The following is a 25062-nucleotide window of genomic DNA, read 5'->3' on the forward strand; positions in this document are numbered from 1 at the left end:
GCACTCCATCCTGGGTGACAGAGTGAGACTCCGTCTCAAAAAAAAAAAAAAAAAAAAAGCAAGCAGAAGGGAAAACCATCCTTTCTTCAGGTAACTCAAATTTTAGACCAAGGAGTCACATTTGTATGGAACTGAAATGTGGCTTCCTGTTAAAATTATTCAGTTGTCTGAACTTGGCCCCTCCGTCCAGCCTTCTGCCCGTCCTGCGGGGTCTCAGCTGCCCCCACACATAGGCCCCATCTCCATCGTTTCTGCCCTGTCAGGTCAAAGCATTCAGCAGGGCCGCCTCCCGCACCCCTGCTCACATCTCCTGCCAGGCCCCCTCACTCCCAGCCTCCCCAAAGCCCACCTCTGACATGAAGCTTCCCTGAGCTGAGCCTGCAGATTGGGTTTCTTGTGCCTGTGGGATGTCCTGTGGTCTTTCCTGGACAGTAAGCTCTTTGGTACCATGTCCCCTCCTGTCGCCTCTTGTGTCACCCAGTTGGGCCTCAGCAGGCCCTTGGGCCCCCTATGGCAGTGGGTGGGGGGACCGTCTGCTCCCACCTGGGACCTGTGCTCAGTCCCCCGCCCCTCCACAGCACTGCTTCATGATGCCCCAGTCCCTGGGCGTCATCGGAGGGAAGCCCAACAGCGCCCACTACTTCATCGGCTACGTTGGTGAGTCCAGGGTTCCCACCGTGTCCCTGTGGGCCTGTGCCTTTTAAGGGCATTCTATGAGCAGGTACCACACCCCAGGTGGCCACTTGAGGCCACTGGTGGAAAAGCAGCATGCCCTGAGAGGGGGGGTTCATTTTCAGCCTGGTCGCGGGCGGCCTCCTGTGTGCCCCTTTCCCTGATGGTCTGGTGCCCTCGGCTCCCTCCCCACCTCCTGCCCACTGCTTCTCAGTGTGATGTGGGTGCAGTGGGTCTGAAACGCGGCCTCCTCTGTCCCTTTCCTCTGCCGGCTCGGCCGCCCACCTGCCCGCCTGCCTCATCCTCCCAGGTGAGGAGCTCATCTACCTGGACCCCCACACCACGCAGCCAGCCGTGGAGCCCACTGACGGCTGCTTCATCCCGGACGAGAGCTTCCACTGCCAGCACCCGCCGTGCCGCATGAGCATCGCGGAGCTTGACCCGTCCATTGCTGTGGTACGTGGCGGCCACCTGAGCACACAGGCATTTGGTGCTGAATGCTGTTTGGGAATGACGAGGAAAACTTTCGGATTTTTGCGTTTTTTTTTTCAGCATGTTGGGATAAGTACTGTGTTCACGTGGTTGGGAATCTGAAGGGTATAAGAGCCGGAACTGTGTCCTTGCACCCTCACGTCCCTCCCCCAGGCACCACCTCCTGCGCAGCCTTCATGGCCTTCGAGTGGCCCAGAGAGCGTGTGTCTGGATGTGAGCATGTGTGGGCGCGTGCTGAGTGTGCATGGATGAGTGTGAGCCATGGTGAGTGTGTCCCCCTCACACCTACATTTAAACACACGGGCGGCCCCTCCACCCACCCACTCCTGCACCACCTTTTGTTTTCCGGAGGCTCTGACTTGACCTCTCTGGGGGATTTCCTAAGAAGGAGCTTCCCTGTTTTTCCATTTTGATGACCTAGTTGTGATTTTTGGTGTGTGATTTATGCAGACGTGCCTGCCCTCAAATATATTTGATGGGGAAAGAGGCCAAAAAACCCCCCTAGAAATCATGAATGACGGTGGCACGCTCAGGGAAGCGGTTAACCGAGTCGGGGGCTCTGTTGTGGATGCTCCGCCCCATTTAGGAAGAAGAAGGCAGATCTGGGCCTGAAATGGGACGGTCTCTGAGCTGTGGCACAGCCCCAGAGTGCACACCACGCTCCATGCACCTCCTGGGCAGGGTGGCAGTAGTGGGGAACATGGGCTGGAGCTCTGTGGCTCACACTTTTTGTTTGTTTGTTTTTGAGACGGAGTCTCACTCTGTCGCCCGGGCTGGAGTGCAGTGGCGCGATCTCGGCTCACTGCAACCTCCGCCTCCCAGGTTCACGCCATTCTCCTGCCTCAGCCTCTCGATTAGCTGGGACTGCAGGCGCCCGCCACCACGCCTGGCTAATTTTCTGTATTTTTAATAAAGACGGGTTTTCACTGTGTTAGCCAGGATGGTCTTGATCTCCTGACCTCATGATCCACCCACCTCGGCCTCCCAAAGTGCTGGGATTACAGGCGTGAGCCACTGCGCGCAGCCTGGCGCACACTTCTTACCAGAACCTAGTCACGAATTCCTCGTCTAACTAGAATTAGGTATGTTTGTTACTGTAAACGCGGCTTGGTGGCTTACAGTGATTGGCACTCTAACAGTCAGGTCGGGCTAGAGAGCCAGCCACCGCAGACAGAGAAGTGGACGCGTGAACGTTGAGTTGAGACCAAAGGGGCCACCTGGTGGGATAACTGTCCTCACCCGTGAGGAGGAGGAATGTCCCCTGTCCCCGGGGGAGAGCGCTCCTACACCAGCGCCGAGGCGGCAGAAACGGTGTCTTCAGGGGAAGAGAGTGCTCAGTTTGAGCTTCTCCTCCCATTTAGTTTCTTTTTGTGTTAACATCTGCGCATCTGGCAGCGTTGAGAATTCCTAGTGACTGTCATTACAGGCGGCAGCTTTAAGGATGTGATTGCCGGTGACCCTTGGCGGGTCCCGTCTCCTGGCTCCTCAGCAGGAGGCTCCCTGTGTCACGGTGTCCTTGGGCAGTTCTCGGTGGCCTTTGCCGCCAAGCTTCCAGGGAGCTGCTGGGCGAAGGCTGAGACCCAGCGGCCCTGCCTCACAGTCACAGAGAGAAGAGCTCCCCACTTGGCCCTAACTCATAACCTGCCCCAATCCCGGAACACTCGGTGAGGTTTGAGAGATGCACACCACGTAACATCTCGTGGGCGAATCAAGGCACAGCAACGCAGTGGAGCCTGAGGGGAGCCGGGCACTGGTGCAGGGGACCATGCACAGGGCACCCTCGGAGCTCCGTTCCCGGCCACAGGAGCCAAGGCAGGCTGGAGTGTCCAGCACCTGCATGCTGGGGGCCTCTGCTGCGCCACTGGCAGTGGGAATGGAAGCCCCCACCTCTTAGCCGCCTGCAGATGGGGGTGTCGTGTTCTGCTCATCGTCATTTCGTTTTAGGGGTTTTTCTGTAAGACTGAAGATGACTTCAGTGATTGGTGCCAGCAAGTCAAAAAGGTTTGTAGCCGCCCCACACCCACAGCCGAGCTGAGCCACCCAGGGAGACAGGCAGCGGGGCGTGCAGGGGTCGAAGGCCTGCGTCCAGGTCTCAGGCAGCCTCACTGGGCCGTGGGGAGCTTTGTCCCGCCTGGCACAGCTATGTAGCTGAGCCAGGGTGGGGTGTCCTGGATTGCCCATCTGGCAACACAGTTAACAACCCTGGGGACGGATGTTGCGTGTTGACTTTAGAATGGGATTTCCAGTGTCCTCATCCGTCTCCTGTTGAGATGGGGGTGGTGATGGGGTGCTAAGCTACGCTGGCCTAGTGCGTGTGGCCCACCCCCCTCTGCCGTTGTGGTCAGACTGTGCTGTGTGTTGATCACCACACTGGGTTCTCGTGTAGCCTTTAGTGTGGAAGCTGCCTCTGTTTTCTCATCAGTGAGATGGGATGACAGTCAGCTTTGTCCGCTGGCTGTGGCCGGCCGGCCCCTTTCTCTTGGCCGTAGCAAGCACTGGGGTGAGGCTGCACCTAACGGCCATGTCTCACTAACAGCTGTCTCTGCTCGGAGGTGCCCTGCCCATGTTTGAGCTGGTGGAGCAGCAGCCTTCACATCTGGCCTGCCCCGACGTCCTGAACCTGTCCCTAGGTGAGAGCTGCCAAGTCCAGGTGGGGTCCCTCGGAGGTACGATCTGTGCCCTTGCTTCCCCAGTCCTGGCCCCCTTGGTTTTGACCATTAAGGTGTGTGTGAGCCTGAGCCGTGAGCACTTGGCAGTGGTTCGCCTGTGAGACCAGGTGTGGAGCGGAGCGTCCCCTCCTCCAAGCTTGCGCCCAGCAGCCCAGGACCCACCTCGTCTTCCCCCCGAGGCGCTGCCTGCCCGGGCACTGTGGAGCTGGGCGTGCTCCCATGGAGTCCTCAGGGCTCTGGAGCAGACAGAACATGCAGGCTCTGTGGTGACGCAGTTCTGGGTGGGGGACTGGTTCACTTGGGCACCACTGGCCACGGGTGGCGTAGACCCCTTGGACCATGGCCAGCGTGCCACAGGAGCCAGCCTGGGCTCGTGCAGTGAAGTGAGTGGCCGTGAGCGTGTCCTCCTCATCCCTGTCTCCCTGTGGGAAACTCTACAAACAAGGCAATGGCAATGGAACCACTCCTGATGACCACGAGGGTCAGACGCGGGACAGAGGCCCCTCAGGCCTGAGATTGTGCCGGCCGCCCCCTGCCCTCCTCACCCTGCCCTGCTCCTCTTCTCTGCTCCCTCCCCCCATATTCGCAGGTCTGCACAACCCCAGGACCTGTTCACACCCGCATGGGGACAGCTGTCTGTGGGCTGCAGAGCAGGCACTGCTCAGTCTGCCCCACACCAAGGGCACTTGACTCACACCCAGGTGGCCCACTCAAGATGCCTGATGCGCTATGTCCTGTTCCTTCTAGATTCTTCTGATGTAGAGCGACTGGAAAGATTCTTCGACTCAGAAGATGAAGACTTTGAAATCCTGTCCCTTTGAAAATCCTGGGGTCGGGGGTGGCACCTGTGAGAGCCTGGGGCTCCTGGTGCCGCTGCGTTCCATCCATCCCGCCCGCTCGCCTGCCGAGGGCTGCGCCCCGTGCTGCCTCCCCCCAGAGGGCCACCCGCTGTGCTCGTGGACTGAGGCTGCGCTGCCCGGGAGGCCTTACTGCTTGGTGTCAGACTGCCCAGCTCAGAGTGCCCGTCAGGGCCTGTGCATCCGCACGTGGAGCCGTCTGTTAGGAGCTTCCAGAGCATTCTCTCGACACTGCCAGCCCCGTGTTAGCGCCTGGGCCTCAGTCCCACTTGCTCCCAGGCGCCGGTTCTGTGGTTGGTTTGGAATTAAAGTCCTGTTTGAAGTTGTCAGACACAGACATGAATTTCTGGGGCGCTCCCTGAGTCAGAGTCTCAGAAGACCTGTGCAGGCTGGCGTGAGAGGAGCGGCAGCTACACTGCGGCCCCACGTCCAAGGACTAGGCTGCTCTCCAGGGGGGCGCGCCCACCGCTGTGTCCTCTCTGCCCAGCCTGGCTTACCAAGGGCTACCTCAGTGGGAGATGAGGTTGGAGGAATGAAGGCAAGGTTCCTCCTTGCTTTGGGGAGAAAAGTATTCAGGAAGTGGGTGTGTGGGAAACCTGAAGATGGCGTGCACAGGACACGGCGTGGGCGGCCTGGGCAGAAGGGCGGCTGGCTGTCCTGGAGCTGCTGCTGGAACCTGCCCTCAGAGTGTCCCTTTCCAGTGCTGCGGCATTCTGTGGCAGCTTCCCCAGGTGTGGTGACGGGTGGGGCAGGGCCTCCACCTGTGACAGTCAGGCTTGAGGGTGGACGGCGTGCCTCTCCCAGGAGCCTTCCCCATGTCCTTGCCTTGCTGAGAATTGCCCTCCCATGCCGCTGAGGTGTTAGGTGGTTTAGGGCCAAAAGGGGAAAACCACTTGAGTCTTGTGGTGTGTGGTGGGCAGACACCACAGGGTGGCATCACCTGGTGGCATTTCCAGAACCTCAGCCCCGATTCCAGCACCCACCACCGCCTGACCCTGTGTAACCTGCTGTCCCGGGTCCCAGAGTGCACGCTGCCCCGCTGCTCTGCTGCCTGTCCTGGGAAAGTAGTTTTGCCCCACTAGGAAATGTAAACAGGAGGGCTTGGGGAGCGTGGGCACCTTTCTCACGAGCAGCTACTGCGGCGTTGGCAGGACTCGCTGCTGCTGCTGCTGCTTGTGTAGGTGGGGGAGCCGGAGATCCCTGAGGACGCGCGCCGGACACTCGGCACTGACCGGCCCACCTGGTAGCAGAGGACACCCCCAGCCCCCCAAGCATTGAAGACATAGTGTATTTCCTCGTATCCTTTCTCCCTTGGGTGTAGTTGGGGTGGGGAAGCAGGGAAGGCTGATGCGATCTCCATTCCTTGGGCTCCGCGTCCGAGTTCATGGTGCGCCGCTGTGCTGGGAGCTGCAGTGGGAATGTGTGGGACACCTTGACCAAAGGGGAGCTTTGTCTTGTGTGTTTTGAAAAAGGCTTAATGAAGACAATGTTGTTCATTCTTAGTAGTATAGTTTGCAATTCTTAATGGCAAATAATAAGTTTCAGTAGAAAACAAACCTTGTGTCTATTTTTTCCTTAAGTTCTAATTGAATGTCAGTTCCAGAAAAAAAATAAGTGAATGTTTCAGCCCGTAGCATCACACGTAAAGGATGCGGCTGCCTGCGTGGCGGGCTGTGGGGGCCTGAGCAGGTGTGTCCCCAGCCCTGGCGGGGGGCCTGTCCTGCCTGCAGCCTGGCTCTCTACCAGCCGTGGCATCGGCCACCTCATACAACCCTAGAAGGAAAAAGTGCAAGGAAAATAGGATTTTAGGAAAGTAAAATGGCGGTTCCCATCTTCAGCAGGAGGAAGTCACAGGAAGTGCCTGGAGTTACAGGATTTGCCTCGATTTGAATCACAGCAAAGCCTTCCCCAAGTGCGCAGTGACTGTCCTGGCCTGTGGGAGGCCATGCCTGGGGCACAGCAGGGGGCTTGGTGAGGACATTGCTCACTCTGGCCAGTGCATCCCTGTGGGCAGCCCTGGTATAGGTGTGAAGGGCCCAAAGCCAGACCGGAGGGGGCCCTGCTGGGTCCCCGGTGAGGTGGCTGAGGACTTGTGGCCTCTCCGATGCTCATATTCTTCTTGTGGCTGCTCTAAAAGATGATCACATTCAGTACCTGGAACAGCACAGCCTCTTCCAGACCCGGAGGGCAGACAGCCATATCGTGCTGTGGGCTCTAGGGGAGAACGTTGCTGTGCCTTTCTAGCTTCTGGATGCCAGAAACTGCTTGGCTCATGGCTCTTTCTTTCCTCCAGCCTCACAGCCAGCAACATGGCATCTCTCCAGCTTTTGCTGCTGGCATCTCATTTCCTGACTCGGACCGCCTGCCTCCCTGTTATGCAGACCCATGATGGGCCAGGCATGGTGGCGCCAGCCTGTAATCCCAGCACTTTGGGAGGCTAAGGTGGGAGGATCACTTGAGCCCAGGAAAGAGAGGCTGCAATGAGTCAAGACTGCACCACTGCACTCCAGCCTGGACAACAGAGTGAGACCCAGTCTTAAGACAACAAAAAAAGGCCCCTGTGATGACACCGGGCCCACCTGGATAGTCCAGGAAAGTCTTCATCTGAAGGTTCCTCACCCAGGCCCATCCCACAGCCCCTGGCAATGCTTACCCAAGAGTGAAATCCTTTTGTTTTGCCTGGGTTTGTCTCTTGGCCACAGAAGGGTGCTGAGACCCACAGCTGCTGCCCCCACAGATGGGGGACCCTGCCTGCCTTCTACTCCAGCACACTGTATGCTGCTGTCTACGCGGAGTGTGCTCTGTGGGACAGATTCTGCCAGGAGTGTCAAATCATTCCTTCTAAGTGTCACTTTTAAGGGGATGCAATGGGCTCGGCATGGTGGCTCATGCCTGTACTCCCAGCACTCTGGGGAGGCCAAGGCAGGTATATCACTGGAGCCCAGGAGTTTAAGACAAGCCTGGCTGGCAACATAGCAAAATCCTGTCTCCACAAAAAATTAGCCAGGCACGGTGAAGGCCTGTAGGCCTAGCTACTCAGGAGGCTGAAGTCGGAGGATCACCTGAGCCCAGGAGGTCAAGGCTGCAGTGAGCCACGATCGTGCCACTGCACTCCAGCCTGGGCGACAGTGAGACCCTGTTTCCAAAAAAATAAAAAAGGATAGGATGAGAAGTTAAGCTCCAGGGTTGCAATGAAAATAGCAGAGTTAACTTAGGTGAGTTCAGGACGTAAGCTGTGATGACACTCGGATATAGCCTGGCTGGACCCAGCGAGCCCAGGGCATGGCTGCAACTGTTCAGACCCACAGTGGGACTCCCTCAACTAGGCAGGAACCAGGGTCCAGGAAGGCCCTACTGGGCCCAATGAAGGCTCTTCTCTCCTGGGATGGAGGTTCCCATTCAAAGCCAGCTCCGTCCTCAGTCTAAGAAAAGTGAAGCGTTCCACAAACAATTTTCAGGTCGTTTTTTACTAGTGTCTGGAAGACATTTAGGAGAATTCCAACTGATTACCATTTACAGTGATCACAATGAAACTGCTCAGTTATCACTGAACTTCAGTAAGAAAATACAACAGAGTGCCATCAGGACAGGGGAGAGGGCAGGAGACTGCTCCATCGCTCTGCTCATGTCCACACTGCCAAGGTCCCCACCACGGGGCTCCCCAGTGCACCCCAGCTCCGGGGCAGAAGAGGCAGCCTGCAGATCTCTGCTGCCGGGAAAGAGCTCCTGAAGTTGTGGGGTCTGGACACCGCTGGGGACGGGGCCTTCCGCGAGTCTCCCACCTCTCGGGGGACTGCAGGGAGAGGCGTCTCCAGTGGGCAGCCTTGGGTCACTTCCATAGCTCCCCCAGCGGCTTCTCTGTGGCAGTGCGGATGGCGTCCTCAGAGAGCACGCGGATGTCCTCATGGACAGCTTCGATGCTTTTGGAAGCATCCACCATCTGTTCCCACCGGGGTTTCAGGAGAAAAAGAGGCTCATCAGCACGTTCCAGGCTGGTCACGGGAGCCCACGCCTGTAATCCCAGCACTTTGGGAGGCCCACGAGGGAGGACTGCTTGTACCCAGGAGTTCAAGACCAGCCTGGGCTACATAGGGACACCCCGTCTCTACAAAAAATGTGGCACCACTCTACTCCAGCCTGGGTGACACAGTAACACCCTGTCTCAAAACACCACCATGTTTCATTGTGTCCTCTGTGCTTGTGGGGATTTCACAGGCCGGGCTCTGGAAGGCCAACCTGAACCTCCTGGCACACCGTGGTGACCTCCGGGATACCCCACACCTTTCTCTGAACCTCAACCTTGACAAGTGTCCACGGTAGTCACCCGGCATTCCTGCCACAGCCCTGATGCAGGAGAAACATGACGTGCCAACTGCCCACTCCTGCTTTAAGCCGACCTCAGCCTCGTGACCCCAACCCCGCTGAGTGCCCACCTGCAGGAGTGAGGCACAGCCCACAGCACAGCCAGGCCCACCCAGCCCACCAGGTCGAGGTGACTGTCCAGCTCGCAAGCGGCGAGTCGGAAGCACAGAGGGCAGACCCTGCCCTGCCCACGCTCCTGTGGCTCCTGGGCCCTGCCTGGAAGGTGAGGAAGTTCCGCAGCAGAAGCCAGACAGCAGGACCAATGCAACACTGGGCCTGACTCGTCCTTGCGGGGAAGATGAATTTGGTCCTAACAGCTGTGCTGCACAATGGCGTGAATGGTGCGAGGAACGTGGGGAGGGCATAAGCGCGCCGGACAGCCTTCTCTCCACCAGAAGGCAGGCAGTGAGAGGGACTCAGAAGCGCTGGCGTCTCAACGGCATCCCGGCTTCTGCTGTCGGGTGGCACCGGACCCTTCTCAAGCTTCTGGGACAGCAAATTCTAGAAAATCTGCCAGGGGCGTAGAAGGCACTTGGAAGAATCTAACCATTTCATGAGGTGTGACCGTGACGGAAGGAGAGTGACTCCCTACACAAGGGCCACCTTCCCAGATGCCTCTCACTGGCCACTGTGCAGCCACACAGCTGTCGCCCAGAACCGCCCAAGATGAGCCTCTCCAGGCGGAATGACTGCCAGAGAATGCCGCACTGCCAGAAAAGGGCACTGCTATCCCACCTGCGTTCCGGGAAACGAAAAGCTGCGTGACCAGCATCATCTGCAGGCACAGCCAGTCGGGCTGGGGCGAGACCCTCGGCCCTGCTCTGGAGGAGGAGCTCAAGGGACTGAAGCTCCGCGGGCCGTGGCCACAAGCGACAGTGCTGGTGCCCGACGTGCCAGAAGCCCTGGCTGCCGCCTGGAAAGAGGCCACGTGGGCAGCGGTGGGCACGGGCGACTGGAGTCTGGGAGAGAGGTAGGGGCTGCGGTCGGGAGGAGCAGAGGCGGCCAGCCTGCAAGTCCACTGGGAGGGGAGAGTCCAGCATCCTGGGAGCAGAGCCAGACCTGGGACTGCTGAGACTGAAGGAGGCAGGACTGAAGGGAGAGGCAGCACACAGCACCCTCCTGAACTCAGACGGCAGCACACAGCACCCTCCTGAACTCAGACGGCAGCACACAGCACCCTCCTGAACTTAGATGGCCAGGTGCTGCTGCAGGGCCCATGCCCAGCGAGAGGCCACACCAGAGGACACAGTGGCAGGAACAGGCTGGTACTCGTGTCTGAAGAGGGGCTGAGGATGTGGAGGATTGCGCAGACTCTCACCTGACCCACCAGACAAAGCGCCAAATGTCAACATTTAGCAAAACTCATCGGGTTAGAATTTGCTGGCACTGGCCGGGCGCGATGGCTCACGCCTATAATCCCAGCACTTTGGGAGGCCGAGGTGGGCAGATCACCTGAGGTCAGGAGTTGGAGACCAGCCTGACCAACATGGAGAAACCCCATCTCTACAAAAAAAATTAGCCAGGCATGATGGCAGGTGCCTGTAATCCCAGCTACTCGGGAGGCTGAGGCAGGAGAATCACCTGAACCCAAGAAGCGGAGGTTGCAGTGAGCTGAGATCGTGCCATTGCACTCCAGCCTGGGTTGGCACCCAGAGCAAGATTCAGTCTCAAAGAAAAAAGAATTTGCTGGCACTGAGAACCCCTGAACGACTACTCCCGGGGCTCCACATCTGGGAGGACCAGACGGAAACGGCAGCAGCTTTGCTGGCACGACTGCGCCAGTCACCACGGTGTCATCCTGAGCCACTTCTCCACGCTTCCTAGTGTGCAATTCTGGGATTCTCACCTTCCAGTTCAAAGTCGTGTCTTTCATGAGCTGGTGGAAACACCGGAGCGCCCGCTCCTGGAAAGCCCCGTTCTCATAGCGCTCATGGCCAAACGCTCCCCGCTTGGCAGCATCCGCCAGCTGTAACTGGAGGAACAGGACCAGGTCGGGTTTGGGAAGGCCCACGTCTGGCTGTTTACACCAATCTAGGGAAAAATTCTGCCAAGAAAGAACCCAACAGTTAAAGCTTAGTGTAGTCTAGGTTTTTGTTTCGAAAGTCGTAAAAACAGGAAAAAATGAGGGGACATTTGGTGAGGTACCAAGACGTGAGACTGTTTATATTGTGGCTCTTGTTTAATTTTTAGAACCTCAAACGTGTCAGTTTCTCCAGTGTCACCTTTGTTTTTCCTTTGTAAACAGACAAGTGGACAGAAAAGTAGGTAGATAGAATGGCTCCCAGTCCCCGCCACCCACAGCCCAGGCCCCATGGAGGCCCTCCCAGCGCAGCTACAGGCCTGCTGGCCAGGAGGAAACAGTCTATGTACAGAGCCCCTGGAGACCCCCGGCCTAGGACGCCTGCAGCAGAGAGCAGCTGGGTCCGGACACAGGCACGAGGTCCTTGGCAGTGTCTTTTTTGCCACATACACACGCCAGGGTCTCCTCTCCCACGGAAGAGCAGGAAGAAGACAGGCACTCCTAGAGCCTGTTATGTGCCAGCCTAGTCTCATCCACTGGCCCTTCTTGCCAGGGCTGTGCGAGCACCCTCTCTCCCTCCCTTACTCATCCCATCTCCCTCCAAATGCTGTCCTGTTTCCGGAGGAAAGGTAGGACCAGAAAGGCTGTGACTCCAGGCCACACATCACACGACAGCACAATGAGCTGAGGGAAGGCGTCCACGAGCACCTCCCACACAGCCTGCGGCTCTGTCAGCTGATCCGCACAGCAGGAAGAAGCAAAGGAATCATGAGTCTTGTCCTCCTTATTTACAACGTAATACTTCAGAGGGGAAGGACTCAAGCTAACACATGAAGAAATGGCAGAATTAAAAAGTGAGGGCGTGGCCGGGCACGGTGGCTCACGCCTGTAATCCCAGCACTTTGGGAGGCCGAGGCGGGCGGATCACGAGGTCAGGAGATCAAGACCATCCTGGCTAACACGGTGAAACCCCATCTCTACTAAACAAAAAATTAGCTGGGCATGGTGGCGGGCGCCTGTAGTCCCAGCTACTCGGGCGGCTGAAGCAGGAGAATGGCGTGAACCCGGGAGGCGGAGCTTGCAGTGAGCCTAGATTGTGCCACTGCACTCCAGCCTGGGCGAGAGAGCGAGACTCTGTCTAAAAAAAAATAAATAAAATAAAAAGTGAGGGCGGTTATCATGAAAAATAACCACATTATCCTTCTTTTTACTGTCTCTTTAAGGGACAGAGCTGGGCACAGTGGCTCACAGCTGTAATCCCAGCACTTTGGGAGGCTGAAGCGGGAGGATCACTTGGGCCCAAGAGTTGAAGGTTATAGCGAGCTTTGCTTGTTCCACTCTACTCCAGCCTGGGCAACAGAGGGAGACGCCCTCTTTCAAAAAACGGGGGAAAAAAGTACTACAAGTGAACCATCTTTGAAAATGCATCTGGAGGCTGGGTGCAGTGGCTCATGCCTGTAATCCTAGCACTTTGGGAGGCTGAGATGAGTGGATCACTTGAGGTCAGGAGTTTGAGACCAGCCTGGCCAACATGGTAAAACCCCGTCTCTACTAAAAGTATGAAAATTAGCTGGGCATGGTGGTGCATGCCTATAATCCCAGATACTCGGGAGACTGAGGCAGGATAATCGCTTGAACTCAGGAGGCAGAGGTTGCAATGAGCTGAGATCGCGCCACTGCACTCCAGCCTGGGTGACAGAATGAGAGACTGTCTCCCAAAAAAAAAAAAAAAAAAAAAGCATGTGGAAAATATAATCCAAATACCAACTATGGTTCTATCTGTGAAACAATCTCTAGCTACATAAATGTTTGCTCTTCTTATTGATAAAACCAAATTAATCTAGCAAAGAGATAAAAGGAATATAAGAATCACGAAACTCTGCAGAGTAATCTGAAGCATGTCACTCGTACTCGCATTCAAGGGCAGTCCTGGGTCCACACATCTGTGCTCGCCCGACAGGAGGCCAAGTGGCACTCACCTCCTTGGCACCGGTGAAGGCCACACCAGAAAATGCGTATCTGTCCACGACGAGGGTCACACCCTGGCTCAACTTTTCCTTAATTAACGGCCTGAAAAAGAAGATGCTCCTGAGCCCTGGTCCTGTTTCATAGGCCTTGAACTGTCAAGCTTAAATTATCCCAACAGGCTGTGCGCGGTGGCTCACCCCTATAATCCCAGCACTTTGGGAGGCTGAGGCGGGCGGATCACAAGGTCAGGAGATCGAGACCATCCTGGCTAACATGGTGAAACCCTGTCTCTACTAATACAAAATATTAGCTGGACATGGTGGCAGGCACCTGTAATCCCAGCTACTCGGGAGGCTGAGGCAGGAGAATTGCTTGAACCCAGGAGGTGGAGGTTGCAGTGAGCCGAGATCACACCACTGAATTCCAGCCTGGGTGACACAGCGAGACTCCATCTCAAAAAAAGAAAAAAAAAATTATCCCAACAATACAACTCAGAAATCTCATATGACAACAAGTACAGCACAGTGATTTGTAACCTTACTTTTAATCCAAAAAGGTCTGGATCTTCTCTAGAAGATGCCATACCCACACCTCCAGCAAAACCCAACATGGAAAAGATAACCTTACTAAATAGTAACAAACACAACTGGTAAAGTTCAATGTTCCAGAAACACGGCAGGGGAAAGGAGATGCACTGTCAGCTGTCTTGGGCAGAGAGGCCAGCACTACCCTGTCGAGGAAGAAGAAAGCACAGGCAAAGAAGAGAGCAGAGGATGGTGGCGGGGGAAGCGTGGGCACAGCCAGCAGGTGACTCATCCATGCTCATGACCCCTAGCCTGGACTGCAAGGATGTTCTCAACCAAATACCACAAGTCCACCATCATCCCTACAGCTGCCAAGATCACGGATGTACAAAGACACGGGGCCTGACACTAGAGAGAAGCACTGCTCAAGACAGAGAAAGAAAAGTCCGATTCATTCGACTCAGCCAGTCTCACTGGGGCCTTCAAATCACAGGGGCACCCACATAAGGAGTCAACTGGCCTCTGACAAAGCAGCAGAGGGATGCAATGGTGCAAAGGCATTTTCCTCAATAAACGCTGCTGGAACAACTGGACATCCTCATGAAAGAGAATAAATCTAGACCAGACCGTATACCCTCCACAAACATAAATTCAAAATGAATCACAGGCCTGGCACGGTGGCTCACGCCTGTAACCCCAGCTTTCAAGGAGGCAGAGGCAGGAGGATTGCTTGAGCCCAGGAGCTCGAGACCTGCCTGGGCAATATAGTGAGACCCTGTTCTCCACAAAAGGGGGGAAAAAAAGACAAAATGAATCACAGACCCAAATGTAAAATGCAAAACTATGAAACTCCTAGACAGTAACACAGGAGAAAACTTAGATCACCTGGGGTTTGGCAGACTGTTTAGATACAAAACCAAAGGCACAGCCCATGAGAGAATTGATTAAGATGGACTTCACGAAAATAAAAACTTTGTGCTTTGTGAGAGACACTGTCAAGAGGAGGAAAGGACAGCCGGACGTGGTGGCTCATGCCTGTGAGCCCAGCACTTTGGGAAGCCATTTGGCGGGATGGATCCCTTGAGGCCAGGTGTTTGAGACCAGCCTGAGTAACAATAGTGAGACCCCATCTCTACAAAAAATGTAAAAATTAGCCAGGGATAGTGGCACGCACCTGTAGTCCTAGCTACTCCAGAGGCTGAGGCAGGAGGATCACTTGAACCCAGGAGTTTAAGGCTGCAGTAAGCTGTGATCATGCCACAACATTCCAGCCTGGGCAACAGAGCAAGACATTTCTCTTAAAAAAATAAGGCCAGGCAGGGTGGCTCATGCCTCTAATCACAGCACTTTGGGAAACCAAGGCAGGAGGACTGCTTGGGTCCAGGAGTTCAAGACCAGCCTGGGCAACAATAGTGAGACTCCATCGCTACAAAAAATTTTACAAAAATTAGCCAGGTGTGTTAATGTGCCTATAGCTGCAGCTACTTGGGAGGCTGAGGTGGGAAGATCACTTGAACCCGGGAGGTCGAGGCTGCAGTAAGCTGTGATTGCGCACTGCACTCAGCCTGCATGACACAGAGACCCTGTCTAAAAAAAGAAAGAAGAGAGAGAGAGAGAGAGAGTGAGAAAACAGAAAAGGCAAACCACGGCCTAGGAGAAAATATGTATAAAAGACACATTTTATAAAGGACTGTTATCTAAAGCATACAAAGAATTCTTAAAACTCAAAAATAAGAAATCAACCAACCCCCTTAAAAAGTGGGCCAAGACTGGGCGTAATGGCTCATGCCTATATTCCCAACACTTTGGGAGGCGGAGGCAGGCTCATCACTTGAGCCCAGGAATTTGAGTCCAACCTGGGAAACATGGTGAAACCACATTTCCTCAAAAAATACAAAATTGGCCGGGCATGGTGGCTCGTGCCTGTAATCCCAGCACTTTGGGAGGCTAAAGCAGGTGGATCACCTGAGGTCAGGAGTTCAAGACCAGCCTGGCCAACATGACGAAACCCCATCACGAATTAAAAAATAGAAAAATTAGCCGGGCATGGTGGTGGGCACCTGTGATCACAGCTACTTGAGAGGCTCAGGCAGGAGAATTGCTTGAACCTGCGAGGCGTAGGTTGCAGTGAGCCAAGATCGCCCCATTGCACTCCAGTCTGGGCGACAAGAATGAAACTGTCTCGAGAAAAAAAAAAAAAAGAAATACAAAACTTAGCATGGTGGCATGCACCTGTAGTCCCAGCTACTTGGGAGGCTAAGGCAGGAGGATCGCTTGAGCCTGGGAGGTAGAGGCTGCAGTGAGCCAAGACTGTGCCACCGTACTCTAGCCTGGTTGAGACCCTGTCCCAAAAAAAAAGAGTGGGCCAAAGCACTTAACAGATACCTTATGAAACCAGATACACAGATGGCAAACAAGCATATGAAAAGATACTCCACATCATATGTCAGCAGGGAAATGCAAACTAGAACAATGAGATGCCACACACACCTATCAGAATGGCAAACATCCAAACACTGACAACACCAAATGCTGGTGAGGATCTGGAGCAATAGCAACCCTTGTTCACTGCTGGTGAGAATGCAAGATGCTGCAGCCACTTTGGAAGACAGTTTACCACAAGCTTGTCCAACCTGAGGCCCGCAGGCTGCATGCGGCCCAACACAAATTTGTTAAGCTTTCTCAAAACGTTACGAGATTTTTTTTTTTAAGCTCATCAGCAATTGTTAGTGTATTTTATGCGTGGCCCAAGACAGTTCTTCCAGTGTGGCCCAGGGAAGCCAAAAGACTGGACACCCATGGTTTAGCAGTTCTTCACAAAAATTAATAGTCTTACCACATATTAAAGCAGTGGTGCTCCCTGGCATTTACCCAAAAGAAGTGAAAGCTTATGACCACACAAAATCCTGCACCAGGATGTTTATAACAGATTTATAACTGCCAAAACTTGGAAGCAACAAAGATGTCCTTTAGTAGGTAATGAACTATGGTACATCCAAACAAGGGACTATTAATTAGGGCAAAAAAGACATGAACTATTGGTCGGGCATGGTGGCTCATGCCTGTAATTCCAGCACTGTGGGAGGCCGACGTGGGAGGATCACTTGAGGTCAGGAGTTCAAGACCACCCTGGCCAACATGGTGAAACCCTGTCTCTACTAAAACATAAAAATTAGCTGTGCATGGTCGTACGCGCCTGTAATCCCAGCTACTCAGGAGGCTGAGGCAGGAGAACTGCTTGAACCCGGGAGGCGGAGGTTGCAGTGAGCCGAGACTGAGCCACTGCACTCCAACCTGAGCAACACAACGAGACTCTTGTCTCAAAAAAACCCAAAACAAAACAAAAAAAAACTATCAAGCCACGGTTAGAGGAAACTTAAATATCTATTAGGGAAACAAGTAACCTGTAGGAGAATAGATGGACAAAAGAGATGTAGCCCTGGGTACCTGGGATAAGACTATTATCTAAAAAGTAAAATCAGGATTATTCTTCATTTTAAATTGGGCATATACGTGTTTCATCACTTTTCTACAAAGCCACAAAAAGCAGAATCAGAAGAACAATTGCCTCCATAAATTCTAGATGTGTTAAAAAGATTATAAAAATGGTCTCATTTTCATTCAAGACTTGGAGTGGGGACAGCCTTTCCAAGCAAGACACAAAGCTAAGCCGGAGGAGAGTAATGCAGTGTTTCATGCATGTAACACGGATGATGAGGAACCACTGAAAATTCACCAGCAGGGAACTGGCTACACGCACCGTGGAACAACTTTTCTAGAGAACATGCGACGACAATTAAAGAGAATGAGAAGGGCAGAGTTAGGGGATCTTTAAGTGCAGAAATCTGTAAGGCAGAGTTAGAAAGAAAGCTGCCAAATAATTTGTATGGTATGACCTCATTTATGTTAAAAAACAAAATTCTAACTATAGTAGTTTCTACATATGTATATAAATGTAAATAAAAACATTGAAAGAACACACATCAAGTGTTGAATGAAGAGGAAACCTACTACAATGATGTAAAACAAAAAAAGGTGGTAGGAGAGTTCATACAAACTCAGTTACTAATGTATCAATAGTGGTTATCAATTTTAACAAATGTAACATAACACAGCACATAAATAATGGGGAAGGGGGGAAGGCAGGGGTAGTATGTAGGGAGCTCTCTACATACTCTACTTTTTGATCAGTTTTTCTATATACCTAAAGCTATCTTTAAAACATTAAGTCTATGAGGCCAGGGGTTTGAGACCAGCCTGGGCGTGATATGGTGAGACCTTGACTCTACATTTAAAAAAAAAAAAAAAATTAGCCGGGCTTGGTAGCATGCCCCTATGGCCCTAAGCTACTCGGGATGCTGAGGTGGGAGGACTGCTTGAGCCTAGGAAGTTGAGGCTGCAGTGAGCCATGATCGGGTGCCACTGCACTCCAGCCTGGGCCACAGAGCAATACCTTGTCTTAAAAATAAAAAAAAAAGGGCCAGGTGCGGTGGCTCACACCTGCGTAATCCCAGAACTCTGGGAGGCCGAGGTGAGTGGATCACAATGTCAAGAGAGACCATCCTGGCCAACATGGTGAAACCCTGTCTCTACTAAAAATACAAAAATTAAATTTAAAAATAAAGTAAATTAAAATTGCAAAAATTAGCTGAGCATGCTGGGGCGCGCCTGTAGTCCCAGCTACTCGGGAGGCTGACGCAGGAGAATCGCTTGAACCTGGGAGGCGGAGGTTGCAGTGAGCCAAGATCGCACCTCTGCCGGGCGACAGAGCGGAACTCCGTCTAAAAAAACCCGAAAAACTGAAGTCTATTAATTATGGGGTGTGGGGAGCAGGAGGACGAAATAGCATTCATTAGCGCCCTTTGGGAACTAGGGCGCTTCACCACCTCTGCCCACAGGACTGCTAAATAGAAGAACCTCAGGCCCAGCACTACTGTCATTGTCATTCAGAATCGAGTGCTGCGTTCACTGAATCTCAGGAGGAAGGAAAGTGGCAAGGGCAGAGGGAGCAATGTGCAATGGTTTTTACACTTGTTCCCAGCGATTTGCAGAAAAAAGCAGGTGCACCGAGTGATCCTCCACGTCACTTTTCTTTTGCAAGTAGGAACTCAGAAGTTTGCCGATTTCAGTTGATCTTTCTAGAAAAAAAGAGAAACACACAAAATACAAATGAGATCAGGCTTTCCCTCTACATTACAATATAGTTTGGACTGAATTTCTCCCGGACTCAAGTCTCACGTTGAATTTTACTTTACTAAATCTCTAGACAGGCTTGGATCTTCTGCGGAAGCCAAAGGAATTTCTCTGAGAAATAACAGCAATCTGCAAACAAGCTGGGATGAAAAATGCTTTAGGAAAAAAGAACTCGGGTAGAAAGTAGAGACTTCAAAGAAAGCATTTATAAAATTTGTGGACTGGGTGGCCAAAGATTAAGGTCAATGCTTCACTTGAAAACTTTTAAATATATGCTATAAAACCCCTGAAAGCGCGAACAGCCATCAAACAAAACACAACACCAGAAAAACCCACAAAAACGAGACATGGATTACAAAAGAGCTGGAGGAAACTTTTGGGGGCGAGACCACGGTTTCGCGCGGGTTTACCCGTCAGTCATCACCATACCCCGCACTTAAAGACACGCAGCGTGGACCGGGCGCGGTGGCGCGCGCCTATGTTCCCGGCTACCCGGGAGGCTGAGGCGGGAGGATCGCTTGAGCCCGGGAGGTCCAGGCTGCCGTGGGCCGAGATGGCGCCACTGCACTCCAGCCTGGGCGACACAGCGAAAGCCCGTCTTTTAAAATAAAAACCGCACAGTTCACAGCACGTCAGCCGCAGACAACGAAGCGGAGCAAAGAGCCCCTGGGAAGGCAGAGGCACCGAAGGCCGCGGCGCACCCCCCGCCGCGCGCACCCACCCGGGAACCGGAGCAGTTCGGCGCGGTGGCCCGCGGCGCACAGCGCTTCCACCAGCTTGCGGCTCTGCGTGCTCTTCCCGGCGCGGTCCACGCCCTCCAGCACTATGAGAGCCCCGCGCCGGGCCGCCATGACTGTCCACCGCCCGCCGCTGGCGTCTCCACACAGCCTTCCGGAGCTCCCGTTGGCCGGCGTCAACAGCGCGCGCCGTGATTAGCTAGTATTTCCCGGCCTCGGCCAAATTCGAAGGGATTGGCCGGGGCCGGGGCGAGGACGACGCGCGGTGGGACCGACACCCGCGCCTGCGCCCTGGGCCGCGCCGCCACTGGAGCCGTGTCCTGGGCTTCCGGGGCGGAAACTGGGGCCCCGTGTCCCGTGCGGGCCTCCGTCCTCGGGCGGGCGGGGCCCTTCGCTCCGGGAGGGGAGGTGACGCGGCGCGGGCTGGACGGCCGGAGACGCGGGGTCAGGGCGCGGACGAGGGGAGCGCAGGGTCGGAGGGGCTCCCGGGCGCTGCCCGCCCAGCGTCGGCTCTCGTTGGCCCCTGGCCGCGCGCAGCGGGCCCGACTCTCAGGGCCCTGCGGTGCCCGCTGCCAGCGCGAGGGCTCCGGTCACGCGGCGCGCGAGACGAACGAGCGAGATGCTTCCCGAAGCGCGGGGCCCAGTGCAGGGGCTCAGCCGGGGCTCCTCCCAAAGCTCACCTGGAGCCCAGCACGACTGCGTTCTGGAAACGCTGTGTTTGACAGCAGGGGCAGGATAGGGGGCTGTGTAGACACTGGCCACGTGGCAATTGTAGGAGAACCATGGGATCGATAAATGTTCACTGTTGTCCCTGAAGCGCAAAACTGCAGGGCTCTGGAGAGTCCGTGTGTGTGTTTTTGTTGTTGTTTTTGTTTGTTTGAGACAGAGTCTCGCTCTTTCACCCAGGCTGGAGTGCAGTGGCGCGATCGCTGCTCACTGCAACCTCCGCCTCCCGGGTTCAAGCGATTCTCCTGCCTCAGCCTCCCGAGTAGCTGGGACTGCAGGCGGCCGCCACCACGCCCGGCTAATTTTTTGTATTTTTAGTAGAGACGGGGTTTCACCGTGTTAGCCAGGATGGTCTTGATCTGACCTCGTGATCTGCCCGTCTCGGCCTCCCAGAGTGCTGGGATTACAGGCGTGAGCCACCGCGCCTGGCCGAAAAGTCCGTTTTAAAAGATGATGTATACAAATTATGGCACGGAGAGAGAACCGGCAAGTTGTTTCCTCTTTCCATGCCTCCAACTCCTCTGAAATGTGGGTCATGATGATAATAGGAAAAACTGTCTCTGCCATAGAGAGGTGGAAAAAGTCCCGCGAAGTGTCCCCGGTATCTAGAAAGCGCTCAGTAGTGTTTGCTGTTATCTTAGGGATATCAGGCTGCCTGGACATTTCTCAGGTGAGACTTTTTGTTATTTTAGATATCTAAAATACTACTATCTATATGTGCCATATTGTCAGTTGTCAGCTAGACATCACTTTCTCTGCTTAGCAGAAGAAATGGTAGGAACTGCATTTCCCAGAATCATCTGTGTAGCCCTGGATTACAGTCTACCAGACGAGGCACTCTTACCTTTCGAGGCGATTATTCTTGGGAGGCACCCTCAGCCAGAAATACAGATGAAATTCAAAGCTGTTGTCTGTTTTGAGAACCACCTGCCTCTCTGATGTAGACCAGGAAATTGCTGGTATCTTTCTAAGTGTTGAGTTTGCATTGGCTTTTTCCCCATGAGCTCTTGAGACCACCACCCACTTCAGTGCTTTGGGCTGAGGTCATTGGCGACAATTTCCCGGACTTTACTCCCAGCATTTGTGTAAGCCCGCGATTATATTATCATTGCATACTTAGAGTAGCTTTATGTTTTCCAGACTGAAGCCTCCCCAATTCAGTTTGGGGTTCTGGAAGGATATGGGTTATATTGTTATTACCAGTTATGCCCTTTTTTCCTTTTTAATTTACTTTTATTGCTTTTATTTTGTTTGAGACGGAGTCCTGCTCTGTCGCCCAGGCTGGAGTGCAGTGGCGCGATCTCAGCTCACTGCACCCTCCACCTCCCGGGTTCAAGCTATTCTCCTGCCTCAGCCTCCTGAGTAGCTGGGATTACAGGCGCCCACCACCACGCCCGGCTAATTTTTGTATTTTTATTTTATTTTTTTTGAGATGGAGTCTTGCTCTGTTGCCCAGGCTGGAGTGCAGTGGCGCAATCTCGGCTCACTGCAAGCTCCACCTCCCGGGTTCATCCCATTCTCCTGCCTCAGCCTCCCCACTAGCTGGGACTACAGGTGCCCACCATCATGCCCGGCTAATTTTTTTGTATTTTTTAGTAGAGACGGGGTTTCACCGTGTTAGCCAGGATGGTCTCGATCTCCTGACCTCATGATCCGCCCATCTCAGCCTCCCAAAGTGCTGAGATTACAGGCGTGAGCCACTGTGCCTGGCCAATTTATTTTTTAATTTAATTTTTTTTTTTTTTGAGACAGAGTTTCTGTCTTGTGGCCCAGAGTGGAGTGCAATGGCGTGATCTTGGCTCACTGCAACCTCCACTTCCCGGGTTCAACCTGTTCTCCTGCATCAACCTCCCAAGTAGCTGAGATTACAGGCACCTGCAACCACGCCCAGCTAATTTTTGTATTAGTAGAGATGGGGTTTCACCATGTTTGCCAGGCTGGTCTCGAATTCCTGACCTCGGGTGATCCACCCACGTCAGCCTCCCTAAGTGCTGGGATTACAGACGTGAACCACTGCACCTGGCCTACCCTTTCTTCCTTTACGTCAAGCTTAGCGGTGAGACTTCCAGATGGTAATGTAAAGTAGTCTGCTGTCATGTGCCCTGTTCAGGCAGAAGCTTTAAAGGGTGTTTTGTGGTTTGGTCCCTCCCCTTCTGCCCCCAACATGAACACAGCATGTGCACAGTGAGGGCTGGTTTTTCACCCCAGATCCTGTAACAAAGGCCCATGAAGTACAGCCGTTGTAGCTGATGGGCAGCACCAGCAAGAAGTAAACCATCGTGATTTCGAGTCACTGAGACTTCGGGATCCTTTGTTACCACAGCACAACCTAGCGAACGCTTACAAGTACTAAGAATAGTACTTACTATTCCCTTACATAGATAAGTAATAAAAGTAATATCCTTTTTTCTGATTGATGTCTCCTTATAAAATTCCATCTTGTTACCTTCCAGAGGATGAAGGGGATTGTAGGAAGGAAGACCACCTTCCCGGGGCTGGGCAAGGCTGCAGTACTGTCTCTCATCAGGTCCAGGAGGACTCAGCAGGCTGATGCAGAGGGACACAGCGCATCCGCCTTGGTGGATGCATGGCTTTCCTGGCTCCCCTGGGACAGGGGAGGAGGGTGAAGATGGAGGGAATCTGGCTGGCTGGGCCTTGTGTACTGGGGGGTGGAGGGCCCATTTGACTGCAGGAATTGCTCAAGCACATAAGCACCTTGAAGTGTGTTACTAAGATACAAGAAACAGGTTTGCTTTTGCCTATTCCAGCATGGTGTACCTCTCTTAGGATACCTTTTAGCACAGGTAGCAGAATACCAGCCAGCCTCCTGTGGCTCACAGCATTAAGATATTTAATCATCTGACATTACATGAAGTCCAGTGTTAGGCAGGCAGGAGCTGCTCCCGTGACTCAGTGACATCAGGTTGGTCCACATCCTAGCAGTTCTCTTGGTGTTCCTGCGTGATCAAAGGATGACTGCCACACCCCAGCCTGCTGACCTCAGCCCTGGCGTGGGCATAGGAGGGTCTGCGTGGCTGAGCATCCAGTGTCCTTCGTACTGCCACTGACAGCCTCAGGCCTGATTTCCAGCACTGTCTGTCCAGGAGCAATGGGAGCAAGAGTCACTCCACAAGACCCTGGAGGCCTGATAGGTGAGTACATCCACTTTATAGGGGAAATGGTGGGATGCTGGGTCTGTGTGGTCAGAGATACAGGTGAAATGGAGTTGGCCACAGGCTGATAATTGCAGAAAGATGCAGGTGAACACATGGGTTCATGGGTTCATTAGGTTCTCTGCTTGCTTTTTTTTTTTCTTTTTTTCCCAGACAGCCTCGGTCTGTTACCCAGGCTGGAGTCCAGTGGTGTGATCTCAGCTCGCTGCAACATCCACCTCCTAGGTTCAGACGATTCTCCTGCCTCAGCCTCCCAAGTAGCTGGGATTTACAGGCGCCCGCCACAACACCCGGCTAATTTTTTGTATTTTTAGTAGAGACAGGATTTCACCATGTTGGCCAGGCTGGTCTTGAACTCCTGACCTCAGGTGAGTCCACCCACCTCAGCCTCCGAAAGCGCTGGGATTACAGGCGTGAGCCAGCGCACCCAGCCAGGTTCTCTGCTTTCTTGTGTTTGAGATTTTCCATTAAAAAAAAAAAGGACCTGGGTGTTGTGGCTGACACCTGTAATCCCAGCACTTTGGGAGGCCGAGGTGGGTGAATCATTTGAGGTCAGGAGTTCAAGACCAGCCTAGACAACATGGTGAAACCCCGTCTCTACTAAAAATACAAAAATTAGCTGGGTGTGGTGGCACATGCCTGTAATCCCAGCTACTTGGGAGTTTGAGACAGGAGAATCACTTGAACCTGGGAGGTGGAGGTTGCAGTGAGCTGAGATCATGCCACTGCACTGCAGCCTGGGTGACAGAGTGAGACACTGTCTCAAAAAAAAAACACAAAAACAAAAAAACTGAAGGAGCAGGAAAGCTCTTTTGCTGGTCCCTGTTTCTTAGTGTGCTGCAACTTCCACCACACAGGGAATAAAGTCTTTCTCACCGTCAGTGGGCTCGGGCTGTCATGACAGACTACCTTAGACTGGGGAACTGAAGCAATAGGCATTTATTGGCTGGAAGTCCAAGATTAAGGTGCCCGACAGATTGCTGCCTGGTAAGGGCTGTCTTTTAGAGTTGCACATAGCAAAGAGAATGCTCTGGTACCTCTTCCTTTTCTCATGAGGGTACCAGCCCTATCGGATTAGGGTTGCACCCTTATTGAAACCATCCCTGGCCAGGCATGGTGGCTCACACCTACAATCCCAGCACTTTGGGAGGCAGGTAGATTGCTTGAGCTCAGGAGTTTGAGACCAGCCTGGGCAACATAGACTTATTTGTAGATTTATTTATCTCTACAAAATAAATAGGTGGGCGTGCCTATAGTCCCAGCTACTTGGGAAGCTGAGGTGGGAGGATCACTTGAGCCTAGAAGGTTGAGGCTGCAGTGAGCCATGGTTGTGCCACTGCACTCCAGCCCAGGTGACAGAGTGAGACCTTGTCTCAATTTTTAAAAAAATATAAAAAAAGAAAACCGTCACTAAAAACACAAAATTAATCAAGGAAGAGGGGAGGGGGAAATGGAATAACCGAGCTTGCAGCACACGCAGCACCAGTCATGCGGTGAGCCCCTCTGAGCTGGCGCCTCGTGCCTCAGAATCAGGTAGACTCTTGTTATAAGATTACAGTTACCCTTAACTGCTCCAGAGATAACAACTTGAACATTATGAAACCTTAACTTTTCCCTTTGAGTTTTTTTTTATTTTAATTTTTTTTTTCTTTTTAGAGACAGGGTCTCA

At 53.4% G+C, this 25062-nt stretch overlaps 3 protein-coding genes across 15 annotated transcripts in view; 2 read left to right on the forward strand and 1 right to left on the reverse strand.

The window, feature by feature from the left end:
- Positions 1–6246, forward strand: part of ATG4B (autophagy related 4B cysteine peptidase) — a 36900-nt gene extending 30654 nt beyond the window's left edge. For 7 of the 9 annotated variants that reach the window (XM_003309574.6, XM_009444731.5, XM_063791795.1 and 4 more), the window contains 5 exons: positions 579–657; positions 983–1128; positions 3109–3165; positions 3701–3794; positions 4581–6246. In XM_003309574.6, coding sequence (XP_003309622.2) covers positions 579–657; positions 983–1128; positions 3109–3165; positions 3701–3794; positions 4581–4654 — 450 coding nt within the window. In that variant the 3' untranslated portion in view covers positions 4655–6246. The remainder of the gene's footprint in view (positions 1–578; positions 658–982; positions 1129–3108; positions 3166–3700; positions 3795–4580) is intronic. The other 2 variants (XM_009444730.5, XM_063791792.1) reach the window with 2 other exon arrangements.
- Positions 6247–8138: 1892 nt separating this feature from the next.
- On the reverse strand, positions 8139–19843 carry DTYMK (deoxythymidylate kinase). Of its 3 annotated transcripts, XM_054680198.2 has the most exons (6): positions 19479–19827; positions 18594–18702; positions 15625–15741; positions 13052–13142; positions 10899–11096; positions 8142–8630 (listed from the first exon to the last, which is right to left on the reverse strand). In XM_054680198.2, exons 1-6 carry the CDS (start codon positions 19606–19608, stop codon positions 8520–8522), a joined length of 756 nt encoding a protein of 251 aa, XP_054536173.1. In that variant the 5' UTR covers positions 19609–19827; the 3' UTR covers positions 8142–8519. The 3 variants fall into 3 exon arrangements, with proteins under 3 accessions (XP_001161768.1, XP_063647871.1, XP_054536173.1); XM_001161768.5 differs by lacking the exon at positions 15625–15741 and having other exon boundaries at positions 8139–8630; positions 19479–19843; XM_063791801.1 differs by lacking the exon at positions 15625–15741 and having other exon boundaries at positions 8139–8630; positions 10899–11024.
- A 66-nt stretch (positions 19844–19909) lies between these two features.
- Positions 19910–25062, forward strand: part of ING5 (inhibitor of growth family member 5) — a 39750-nt gene continuing 34597 nt past the window's right edge. For 2 of the 3 annotated variants that reach the window (XR_008546882.2, XR_010150264.1), the window contains exons 1-2: positions 19920–20890; positions 22674–23372. Coding sequence is in view for 1 of the 3 variants with exons in the window: in XM_063791798.1 (XP_063647868.1) it covers positions 23330–23372 (43 nt within the window). In the remaining 2 variants the exon portion in view is untranslated. Of the gene's footprint in view, positions 20891–22673; positions 23373–25062 lie in introns of all 3 variants that reach the window. The other variant, XM_063791798.1, reaches the window with a different exon arrangement.

Source organism: Pan troglodytes, chromosome 13, assembly GCF_028858775.2.
Source record: "Pan troglodytes isolate AG18354 chromosome 13, NHGRI_mPanTro3-v2.0_pri, whole genome shotgun sequence".
Taxonomy (NCBI): Eukaryota; Metazoa; Chordata; class Mammalia; order Primates; family Hominidae; genus Pan; species Pan troglodytes.

What these genes read in the sequence shown, in the direction of transcription:
- DTYMK (XM_054680198.2), bottom strand. Translation starts at nt 19,608, where the DNA reads ATGGCGGCCCGGCGCGGGGCTCTCATAGTGCTGGAGGGCGTGGACCGC. An exon ending in CGAACTGCTCCGGTTCCCGG is followed by an intron (nt 18,703 to 19,478) that starts GTGGGTGCGCGC and finishes CTTTTTTTCTAG; the next exon opens with AAAGATCAACTGAAATCGGC. An exon ending in CCTTCACCGGTGCCAAGGAG is followed by an intron (nt 11,097 to 13,051) that starts GTGAGTGCCACT and finishes CTTTCTTGGCAG; the next exon opens with AATTTTTCCCTAGATTGGTG.